The 12,762-nt window shown below is 39.0% G+C and overlaps 1 protein-coding gene across 1 annotated transcript in view; it reads right to left on the bottom strand.

Moving 5' to 3' along the window:
* Positions 1-12,762, bottom strand: part of ADGRA1 (adhesion G protein-coupled receptor A1) — a 466,316-nt gene that overhangs the window by 267,696 nt on the left and 185,858 nt on the right. Inside the window, exons 5-6 of the mRNA XM_054036172.1 lie at positions 10,974-11,045; positions 9,684-9,847 (exon numbers count right to left, since the gene is read on the bottom strand). Coding sequence (XP_053892147.1) covers positions 9,684-9,847; positions 10,974-11,045 — 236 coding nt within the window. The remainder of the gene's footprint in view (positions 1-9,683; positions 9,848-10,973; positions 11,046-12,762) is intronic.

Consider the following 12,762-nt stretch of genomic DNA (forward strand, 5'->3'; position numbering starts at 1 on the left):
GTTGCTCTGCCTGCTACTGGCCAAACCTCTGAGACAAAGTTCCTGCCTACTGACCTGGTTCCTACTTTTTGCTCCTGTTATCACACTTTGTTCTGAGTTTCTGTTTCCTCATCCTAACTCCAATTACTGACTCTGGCTTGACCCTTGCTATGGCATCTGTCTCCAACTCTGGCTTAATCCTTGGGGTAGTTTCCAACTCTGGCTCTGACCATTGGTATGGCTTCTGGCACTGATTCAGGCTTGGCTTCAGACTCTGGCTTTGATCTTTGATGGGACTTCCAACGGCAACCCCTGACTCCACCCCTGGTTCTGTCCACTAGGTCAGAAAACCCCCTTTCTACCCTGACACTAGTAGAGCATAACTGAATAGAAACAACTGGAGAATCCTCCAGGCAGTGAAGGATGTGTTGAGCATTGTAAGATACTCCCTTTCCATAGGTGCCTTGAATGCTCCCTAAAGAGATGCCCTATTACCCCAACAAACAGGAGACCAGAACCAAAAATCTAACCAGTGCTTTCCACGGAGAAGTGCAGAATATTACCACCAAGTCATAAGGCCACCCCAGATTATAAAAGGCTGTCACTTGTGCCCTTTATTGCACATTTATTTTAATAAATATTACATATTTTTATGTATCTCAACAACAGTTCCCTTGTTTTGTGAAGGGTGGACATGGAAAGAACATGAATCACCTTAGGAAAGCATTAAATTAGTGCAAGTCTACACTAGCCTGGACAACAAGAAAATAATTAAAAACATTCCTAGTCTCCACATCTGGTAAAGAAAAATATGCTTAAACAATGTAGACTGAAATTTTAAGTTAGTGCCTCCACATACAGGGAAAACATTAGCAAAAATTATATTGCATAATATTGCCACTTTCTACTCTTAAGTAGGAATCCGTGAAACACAAATCAAAGAGATTATATCATGAAATAAGCATATCTCCAAGAAAAGTGAAAGCATTCAGCCTCATTGTTCAGCCGGCTGAAAGAGAGGCAAAATTAATGCTAATTAATTACTCATTAATGAGGAAACCCCAAATACAAGCTATGATTTTTTTTTAAATAGCAAAAATAATAGTATATTTTTATTAAGTATATGAATCCAGAACAGAATTCTGCTCTACTCCTATAAGAAGTCAAAACTATTAAGACTAAATTAATAGTGAATTAATGGGCTGGTACCTCAGGGAGACCCAGACTCAAATTGACTTTGATGTGAGCTAAAGTCAGTGCCATGATTATAATTTGTTTCCTAGCAGATGTTGCGCACAACACAAAACAACCTTACAATCACCCAAAATTCAGGATTCTTTACACAAGAGAAGACTAGAATTTGGAAAAGCTGAATTTGAAACTGAGACGAAGTAGCAAATCTATTGTCTGAGAAAAACTTGCCCAATGGCTGACTATTTCTACCTGCAGCTTTGGCCATTGCTATCAGTCCCTTATTTTAATTAATTATAAGAATGTCCATACTGGGTCAGACCAAAGGTTCATGTCTAGCCCAGTATCCTGTCTTCAGAGGGAATGAACAGAGCAGGTAATCATCAAATGATCCATCCTGTTACTCATTCCCAACTTCTGGCAAAAAATCAATCTATGAAAATACAGGGCCAAATTACTCAAGCCCGGAAGTCAATGGAGTTTTGTTCATAAAGTGCTATATTGCTCTAACCTAAAAAAATGACTGTGTAAAAATGATACCTTCTTAATCAACATCTGCTCCCAATGTGTATTTTCAGCAGAGCTGGTTTCCTGTGCTATGAAGTGTTTTCAAGATTTTGAAAATTCTTCCTTTCCTGAATTGGGACAAAGTCAAAATCTCAAAAATGTTTGCAAACCAATAAACCATATTTTTTTTTGGATCAGATCAAAATGTCTTATACCAATAATTTTGAAACATTTAGTTTTGATTTTGATTTTTTTTTAACATAATTAGAGTTTCTAAATGAGTCATTCTGATTTAAAAAACAAACTGTTTCAAAAATTCAAAATGGGACATTCAGAGAATTCTGAAACATTTTGCAATTTTTTGACTGATCAAAACTGACCCTTTCCTGGGATCATTTTGAATTTGATAAATCAACATTTTTGGATGGAAAAAATGTTTCAATGGAAAATTCCCAACCAGTTCTAATCTGCAGGCTTTCAGAACAAATACACTTTTATTATTTTGCACTGTTAGCTTGGCAGAGCCCGCACAGCTTTGTCGAACTAGTTCACTCAACATAGTCAACTAAGCCTCAACTGCAGCATCAATCACTTTCACTTGTGCAATTCCATTTAAGACAAATGTCAGATCTACCTGAAAAGTTGGGTTAACCCAGCAACTTCACTCAATAGTGTAAAAAACCTACACTCATGAGTGATGTAGTTAAGTTGACCTAAACCCCGATGTAGTTAGAACTAGCTTGATAGAAGAATTCTTCTGCCAGCCTAGCAACCACCTCTCGCGGAATTGGACTAACTATGCTGATGGGAGAACCCTGAAACGCTAGATTGAAGCGCTACAGTGGTGCAGCTGCAGCGGTGCCACTGTACCGTTTCCAGTGTAGACAAGGCCAAGGGGCTTATACAGGTGTAACCGAAGGCACAATTTAGCCTGAATTTAGCCAGAATCCTTATTGCTAGTGATATGTGAAAAGAGGGGGGAAAAAAACAGTCTGATTTTCAGACCTCAGGTTGAATTTGCAAGGCTGGTATTCAGTAAAGTCACCTTTTTGCCTATAACCTGAGGAAGTTTTATCTAGAGTCAAAGAGAGAGAGTAACATGGACTCTCATAACGCCATTTTCAGCCACTTTTCAGAGCAATGCTGTTCCTAAACCGTTATAAAACCACTGTAGTATCCTGTAGTTGTTTGGTCTGTAACACTATTTTTTTTTTAAAAGAACAAGGAGTACTTGTGGCACCTTAGAGACTTGGGGTATGTCTTCACTACCCGCTGGATCGGCGGGCAGCGATCGATCCAGCGGGGATCGATTTATCGCATCTAGTCTAGATGTGATAAATCTACCCCCGAGCGCTCTCCCGTCGACTCCTGTACTGCAGCACCACGAGAGGCGCAAGCAGAGTTGATGGGGGAGCAGCAGCAGTTGACTCACCATGGTGAAGACACCACGGTAAGTCGATCTAAGTATGTTGACTTCAGCTATGTTATACACGTAGCTGAAGTTGTGTAACTTAGATCGATCCCCTCCGCGCCCCCCCCCCCAGTGTAGACCAGGGCTAACAAATTTATTTGAGCATAAGCTTTCGTGGGCTAAAACCCAGAGTGGGTTCTAGCCCATGAAAGCTTACGCTCAAATAAATTTTTTAGTCTCTAAGGTGCCACAAGTACTCCTCGTTCTTTTTGCTGATACAGACTAACACGGCTACCACTCTGAAACCTGTCAAACCTGGCACTTATTTTGCTACCATCCAAGTTTTGACCCACACCTAGAAGTTTCTTTAAAAATCACTTTTAACCCTGGAATTGACTCTGATGACAAGGGATGTGTGTGTTTGTTGCATGTGTTAGTTATAGTCAGGGCCCTATGAATTTGATAACTGTGCAGCTGCAAAATTTGAAAATTATTTTCATACTGTTACACGCTACAGAAAGTGCCATGGAAAAGTCTATCTACCTCACACAGGGTACTTTTTCCTTTGTTTTAGAAAGGGGGAAACAGACAGGGCTAGGCAGCTCTATTGATTTTAATGGAATTACACCAATTTACATAAACTGAGTATCTGACAGAGATTTTGTGCTTCCAGACAAGAATTTTATGGCACACCCAAGATATGTACTCTGAAATCCCAGATCACTGCTACCTTACCGTATGCCTACACTGCAATTAGAACATGTGATTATAACACAGGTAGGCATACCTGAGCTGGTTTTGTCTGAACTAGGTCACTAAAAATAGCAGTGAAGCCGCGGCAGTATGGGTGGTGGCACAGGCTAGCAGACTGAGTACATAGCCAAGTCCTAGGAGGTCTTGCACTTGGGAATCTGCCTCATGATGTTGTGGCATCGCTGTATTTTTAGCAAGCTAATTTGATCAAAGGTAGTTTGGGTGTGCCTACATGTGCTGCAGTCACACCATCATTTGCAGTACTGACATAGCCTTAGTTGGGAGACTCTTTCCTCTACTATTTGTGACAGGTGCTGCATGATATTCTATTTTGGTGGCAGTTTTGCCAGTTTATTTTGTACTGCTGCTATTTTGTACTTTCTGACGTTTCTCCTCTCTGCTCTCCCTCCAACAAGGCAGATTTCTGTTTTCAGTGGACAGACTACACAACTAGATAGAGTTTTCCACCTGATCCATTGGAAGGCTCTTCTCAGGAAGAATCATGAAAGACAGTATTTTCCCTCACATCAAAATAAGTAACAAAAGAAAAAAAAAATCACTCTACAAAGTGCTTCAGAGGCCTTTTTATTAAACCCAAGTACAAATTAAATGACTGAAAATTAAATTTCTCAGTGTTGTGAGCACCATGGGCTGCATAGAACCATGAAGTACCTGGAAGACATTATAAAGATTGTGAACCATTCAGCAATTATTATAATCATTGTGAAGCTCTCAGAGGATACTAAAAACAGTATCAAGTTATGGCCAGACATGGTAAAAAAGTGTTCTATGGACCCAATAAACAGCATTTTATTAATGCTACAAGTATATCAGAGATGTTATAAAGAGTGTTATTAGAGTATGACTTTCTGAGAAATCACTGTCTCACTTCCTTTATAACATTCACTGAACATAAGAACACAAGAATGGCCCTACCGGGTCAAACCAAAGGTCCATTTAGCCCAGTATCCTGTCTTCCAACAGTGGCCAATGCCAGGTGCCCCAGAGAGAATGAACAGAACAGGTAATCATCAAGTGATCCATCCCCTGTTGCTCATTCCCCAGCTTCTGGCAAACAGAGACTAGGGACACCATTCCTGCCCATCCTGGCTAACAGCCATTGATGGACCTATCCTCCATGAATTTATCTAGTTCTTTTTTGAACCCTGTTATGGTCTTGTCCTTCACAACATCCTCTGGTAAGGAGTTCCACAGGTTGACTGTGCATTGTGTGAAAAAATACTTCCTTTTATTTGTTTTAAACCTGCTGCCTATTAATTTCATTTGGTGACCCCCTAGTTCTTGTGTTATGAGAAGTAGTAAACAACACTTCCTTATCTACTTTCTCTATATCAGTCATGATTTTATAGACCTCAATCGTATCTCCCCTTAGCCGTCTCTTTTCCAAGCTGAAAAGTCCCAGTCTTATTAATCTCTCCTCCTATGGAAGACGTTCATATCCCTAATATTTTTTGTTGCTCTTTTCTGAACCTTTTCCAATTCCAATATATCTTTTTTGAGATGGGGCGACCACATCTGCACACAGTCAATATGGGGATAATTGAAATCCCCCATTATTATTATTATTATTATTATTATTGAGTTTTTTACTTTAATAGCCTCTCTAATCTCCCTGAGCATTTCACAGTCACTATCACCATCCTGGTCAGATGGTCGCTAATCTATCGCTACTGCTATATTCTCATATTTAGAGCATGGAATTTTTATCCATAGAGATTCTATGGTAGAGTTTGATTCATTTACAATTTTTACTTCATTTGATTCTACACTTTCTTTCACATATAATGCCACTCCCCCACCAGCACGACCTGGTCTGTCCTTCTGATATATTTTGTGCCCTGGTATTACTGTATCCCATTGATTATCCTCATTTCATCAAGTTTCTGTGATGCCTATTTTATCAATATCCTCATTTAATATGAACTCTAGGAAGTTCACGTTAGTTAAGAGCCTAAAAATAGCAGTTCAAAGCCTTCTTTGAGACTTCTCTGGCTTCTCCAGAATTTTCAATAGCCAAGAGACACTTTTTCCCACCTGCACTGCATTGCTATAAAGTGGCAGACTGACCGTGAATGGTATTGCAAGTTTTGAAGTACTTAATAATGTAGGGTGTGGAATTATGAGGCAGTTCCTCCTTGAGTTTTATCCTGATGGGTATCTGCACTCTCTACTGACCCATTATTTAAGATTCTATCCTCGTGATTTTAGCCCTAAAGATCATGTCACAAGTAGGGCTGTCAAGAGATTAAAAAAATTAATTGTGATTAATCACACTGTTAAACAATAATAGAATACCATTTATTTAAATATTTTTGGATGTTTTCTACATTTTCAAATATATTGATATCAATTACAACACAGAATACAAAGTGTACAATTGCTCTCTTTATATTTATTTTTGATTACAAGTATTTGCACTGTAAAAAACAAAAGAAATAGTATTTTTTAATTCACCTAATACAAGTACTGTAGTGCAATCTCTATCATGAAAGTTCAATTTACAAATGTAGAATTATGTACAAAAAAACCTGCATTCAAAAATAAAACAAATGTAAAAGTTTAGAGCCCACAAGTGCACTCAGTCCTACTTCTTGTTCAACCAATCGCTAAGACAAACAAGTTTGTTTACATTTGTGGAAGATAATGCTGCCCACTTTTTGTTTACAATGTCGCCTGAAAGTGAGAACAGGTGTTCTCATGACACTGTTGTAGTTGGTGTCGCAAGATATTTACGTTCCAGATGCACTAAAGATTCATATGTCCCTTCATGCTTCAACCACCATTCCAGGGGAGGTGTCCATGCTGATGACGGGTTCTGCTCAATAATAATCCAAAGCAGTGCGGACTGACGCATGTTCATTTTCATTATCTGAGTCAGATGCCACCAGCAGAAGGTTGATTTTCTTTTTCAGTTGTTTGAATTCTGTAGTTTCCGCATCGGAGCGTTAAGACTTCTGAAAGCATGCTCCACACCTTGTCCCTCTCAGATTTTGGAAAGTACTTCAGATTCTTAAACCTTGGGTAGAGTGCTGTAGCTATCTTTAGAAATCTCACATTGGTACCTTCTTTGCATTTTGACAAATCTGCAGTGAAAGTGTTCTTAAAATGAACAATATGTGCTGGATCATCATCCAAGACTGCTATAACATGAAATATATGGCAGAATGTGGGAAAAACAGGGGGAGAATTGTATGCCCCCTGCTCTAAGTAGTTCAGTCACAAATTTAATTAACATATTATTTTTTTAATGAGCGTCATCGGCATGGAAGCACGCCCCCTGGAATGGTGGCCGAAGTGTGAAGGGGAATATGAATGTTTAGCATATCTGGCATGTAAATACCTTGCAATGCCAGCTACAAAAGTGCCATGCAAATGCCTGTTCTCACTTTCAATTGACACTGTAAATAAGAGGGCAGCATTATCTCCTGTAAATGTAAACAACCTTGTTTGTCTTAGTGATTGGCTGAACAAGGAGTAGGACTGAGTGGACTTGTAGACTCTGAAGTTTTACATTGTTTTGTTTTTGAATGCAGTTATGTAACAAAAAAAATCAATGTTTGTAAGTTGCATTTACACGATAAAGAGATTGCACTACAGTACTTGTGTGTGGTGAATTGAAAAAATACTATTTCTTTTATCACGTTTACAGTGCAAATATTTGTAATAAAAATAATATACACTGATTTCAATTACAACACAGAATACAATGTATATGAAAATGTAGAAAAACATCCAAAATATTTAATAAAATTTCAATTGGTATTCTATTGTTTAACAGTGCAATTAAAACTGATTCATTTTTATTATTTTTTTAATTAACCGCGTGAGTTAACTGCAATTAATTGACAGCTCTACTCACAATCACACCTTTTGCTGCAGAGGAAGATGCTCACTCCCCTTGGTATCTCTCCCAACTTCTAAATACCTGAAAATTGTTTTTAAAACCAGAATTTGTATTAGGATCATTGTTGAGTCCCACCTCTCTACTTCCACTATGGTATTAGCACTGCCTACTCTTTGCTTTTATAGTTTTTAGTGTAAGGGTATGTCTACTCTGCAGCTGGGAGCTTGCTTCCCCGTGTGAGTAGACAGACACGTCAGCTCTGCTTGAGCTAGCATGTTAAAAATAACAAGGTAGATTGAGGTAGAGCCAGTCGTTCACACTAGCCACCCGAGTGTGTACCCAGAGGACCTGGACAGATTTGTATCAGCTCTCAGCTGCAGAGTAAATGTACAAATAGAATGCAATTAGTACACTGGTCTTTGTATCGTGTTTTTAGAATATATTTAGCATGCATCCCAGCAACCTATTGTAATTCAAGAAAGTCCTCAAAGATCATATTAATATTGAAGGGTCTGTGAAGTGATATTTCTATCTGTGTTAGGGTTTTCTATTGAGATCATCACTGTGGTATCTGAGCACTTCTGATGTACTTTTTTGCACTTACTAATGTATAACACAGTCGCTTTGAGTCATCTGTTTTAGTCTCTTCCTTGCTAGAAGAGGCTCAGCTTGATATATCTTTTATTTATTCATTCGTATTCTTCTCTCGCAGCTCCTCCTTTCCACATCACTTTGGTTATGGAGGGAAAGCTTTTTCAAGGAGCTATTTCCTTTATACATTTTCAAATAATGAATTTTGCATAACTTGAACTCTTCTCAATGTAAAAATTCTATTCCTCTCCAGTGCACAGTGGTAAAGAATACTGTACAGTTTCATAAATGTGAGTGTAGCGAGGTGGTCACCTGCTCTTGCCCTGAGGGGTTTAAAGACAGCCCTGGGAGAGGGCTGTTGCAGGGGAAAGCAGCTACGAGGCTGATTGGGGAAGCAGCCGCAGCTGGGCCACGCTCCAATCAGGCCTCAGCTGGCCCTATATAAGAGGCTGGGAGCTAGGAGCTCAGCAGACTCCCTCTAGCTTCTGAGAGGGAGGGACCTAAGCAGAGTACCTGAGTGGAGCAGGGCTTGGGAAAGGCAGAGGAGCTGGGGAGCTCCAGCCTGGATAGCCCCAGGCTGCAGCCTAGCAGAAGGCCAATGGGTACTGGGGGTTGCAGAGGGCAGCCCGGGGTAGGCAAAGGCAGCAGGTCCAAACCCAACCTGGCCGGTGATGAGTAGGCTGACACTACAGTCTGCCCCAGGGTGTGGGGGCGAGTTGGTGACTGGCAGTAGCCTACGACTGAGGCGAGGTGGAAATAGGGGATGGGAGGTTTCCCAAGGAGGGGAGACCCTGAGACTGAGGGGTATACTGCCAGGGGGCAGCACCCCAGATAAAGGGGCACCCGAGTCCAGGGAGGGGCATGGGGGCCAAGCGGCAGTGGGATACCAGCCTGCAGAGGGTGCTCCAAGGTTGGCAGAGCTAATTCCCAGAAGAGACCAGCAGGAGGCGCTGCAAGGGTGAGTCCCACATCGCTTACAGTGAGAGATGTAACAATGTGGCTTCACATTTATGCTATGCTATTAAGAGTACAACCTAAAACAATATTGTTTTAATCCCTGCAGGAATACACTACTTCATGTAGAACTACCATACGGATTGATGTTTATTTTATACCATAATTAAATATTATTTCATATATGGGACATGACAGTTATGTTTCTGTGATTTACAAATTCCGTTTTATATGAAACAAGACAGCTATATTTTTTCCAAGTTGTATTCTCTTTCAATGTTAGTGCTATTTTCTGTGCGCTGTACCTTGGTTTTCTTGCACTCATGAGAAGGCTAGACATCAGCACATTCTGTTTGGCAACCATTAATCAGTTTACACCTTTTCCTGGGAAATCTGCTTCAATTTATGATGTTAAATTAGTGTGCAACTCACCACATATCAGCTGGTTTTCCTTCAGGTTATGAAATGCCAATCCTCGTAAAGTACTGGGATAAGCACAAACTGTTTCTTCTGCTATTCGAACTGAAGCATTTCTAGCCCACTGCAAAACCCATTTTAGATTACAGTCACAGATGAGCGAATCAGTGTTGAAATGTCTAGGAAAACAAAAATAACACTGAAGAAACAAAATGCACTTTTGCAAAATAAATTAATATATGCAGCACAAAATTAGACTGATGCATCTAAACATAAAGACAGGCATCACATGACAAATAATATACATTCTCCTCACTCATATGGATTCCAAGATACTATGCCCAATTCTACTCTTAGGTATAATGCAACACCCTTTGACTTCAATAAGAATTGGGCCCACCATAACGCATATGCATATGTAATTACAGTGATACTATTTGGCCACTAAACTCATTAATTTTGCATCAGTGTTTGCACTGAAGGTTAAAACCTGTATAAGCATACTGAACAAAATGATCCTAAGCTATTACTTTGTATATTAAAAATTCCTCTTAGGCTATGTCTACATTGCAATGAAAGACCCATAGTATGGCTAAGCTATTGCTAGTCTGGGGCAGCTGATTCAGGCTCACTGGACTAGGGCCGCAAGGCTAAAAATTTCAGTGTAGATGTTTGGACTCAGACTGGAGCCTGGGCTCTGAAGCCTTGCCAGGGAAAATGGGGGTGGGTCTCAGAGCCCAGACTCCAGCCCGAGCCTGAATGTGTACACTTCGATGTTTAACCCCGCAGCCCAAGCCCGTGCTGTGGGTTTGTTACTGCAATGTAGATATACCCTGTCTCTAACACCATGCAAACAATATTTACCCATTTAAAAAACCCTCTAATATGTGTATTTAATACATTCAGTAATGAATTATTGGAAATTTTCAAATGAAAATTATTTGGTATTAGTTTATTTTTCCTCTTTTTTTCCCTGTTACCATAAAAAAAAAAAAGGAAAATTATTGCAAAAGGCAGTACATTTTAAGTAATTAGAAACTGACAAAAGCAAGCCTATTCAAATTAACGCTGGTTCTGAGGAGTTCTCAAATTAGGGTAAAGGGGGGGAAGTAACACTATATAGTCTACGGTATCAACAGAAGGAGTTAATATGAATTTTCAGCCTTGATTATTAAACCTCTACGCTTTTGACATGTAAAACTAGATAACGCCAAGATATCCTAGCTACAATATTGTACACATATATGGCAACAAAAGATTTGTATGATATCCAAATCGAATTTTACATATTGAAGCCATACTTACAAAGCTTTCAGAGCTAATAGCTCAGAAAAAAGTCCATTCATGAGACTTGAAAAAATATTCCCTGATAAACTCCTAGAAAAGAAGCAATATACAGTTAACATAACAAATAAAAGATGCAAACCAGTTATGTTATATGTCAGAATTTTGCTGCTGTTAATTTAAAAAAAAAAAAAAAAAAAAAAAAAAAAAAAGGTTAGAACTTTGCTCCTTTCTTCCATGGGAAGAATAAATAAGATATACTTTCATAAGGTTACATATTACTTTTTTGATGAAAGATAATATATAAACATGTATAAAGCAAATCACACACCGATTTTCAACTTCCTTTCACAGCAGAGACATTTCTACAATGCAGTATTGTTGCAGTTAGCAGGCAAGGTACTAACAAACTTCAACAGGACTTTATTTTTAAAGTGGAAACCTCTTTACTAAGCTGCTGCTGCAGCATTGACCTCCCCAACTCCTCCCCCCTCCTTCCTGTTTCCTGTCCTTTCAGACTCCCAACAGCCAGTGCTCCCAGTTCTAATAATTACAAGCAACATCTAACCACCACAAGTATCTTCTAATAAACAGATATTCATAGCGGTTACAGATCCAGTAATATTTTAAGTGCTTAAATTTGAAGTTATGGTATAGTGATATAAACAGTTAGACCTATGTTTGAGCTATGCTGTGCTCTTTAAAATGTATGTAACATGCAGGGCCGACTCTACCATTTTTGCCACTCCAAGCAACAAAAACAACAAAAAAGCCGCTCGGAATGCCGAAGGGGGGGAAAAAAAAAAGCCACCCGTACTGTGCCGCCCCAAGAATGGACGGAATGCCACCCCTTAGCATGTGCCGCCCCAGACACGTGCTTCCTCCGCTGGTGCCTGGAGCCGGCCCTGGTAACATGATACTTCAAAGTAGGGTGATCAGATGTCCCAATTTTATAGGGACAGTCCCGATAGTTGGAGCTTTTTCTTATATAGGCACCTATTACCCCCCCCATCCCTCTGTCCCGATTTTTCACACTTGCTATTTGGTCACCCTACTTCAAGGTAATCCAGACTAAATAAATTGATTAATTTAATATTGAGAAGAGTTTAGAAAACATACTGAATATGTTTTATGTGTAAAATGAGACTAACTGTAAGGCAAGTTAGTTTCATATTCTAAGGTTGCATTACATTATACCTTCATGAAAATAATATTTTCATATTTTTAAACTTCTAGGAAATGTAAACTTTCTCTATAATCTACAAAAAGATCCAGCGTCATGAGATCAGTCAAGAAAACAGCTTATTTTAATGTCTATTGTAAGAGGATTTTTCCATGTATTTGCTTTGAAAATTTACTACTGTCTTTAAGGAACTAGTCTGAATATCTCAGTTCTAAATAGCTCTAATTGTCTCTGGTAATTGATTCCAGAATGGTTTTTAACTCCATGACTACAAATATATGAATGTTCTTTTGCATAGTCTAACAGTATTGTGGCTCTCAATTCATGTTAACATTAATGGCAAATGCCTAAATGTCAAGTCATATTCTCCACTGCTATACCAGTTAAATAAAAATTGGTGTCACATTTATGATTAAGGTTTCCTTTCAGATAAAGCACATTTCTGGATTGCTGACAAATGTTCTTTTCTATCTATGCAAATAAGTAAATGCCTGAAGCCTTCTGAATTTACATAACTGAATTTAAGATGGCTGCAAAATTTCATGTCTCAGAGGATTGTTCAGCAGAAAATGTGTTGTCATCAAGAAGAAAATAAGTTGTATCGAAAAATGAAGATTCAAGCTTTTG

Source organism: Malaclemys terrapin, chromosome 7 (assembly GCF_027887155.1).
Source record: "Malaclemys terrapin pileata isolate rMalTer1 chromosome 7, rMalTer1.hap1, whole genome shotgun sequence".
In the NCBI taxonomy this organism is placed as follows: domain Eukaryota; kingdom Metazoa; phylum Chordata; order Testudines; family Emydidae; genus Malaclemys; species Malaclemys terrapin.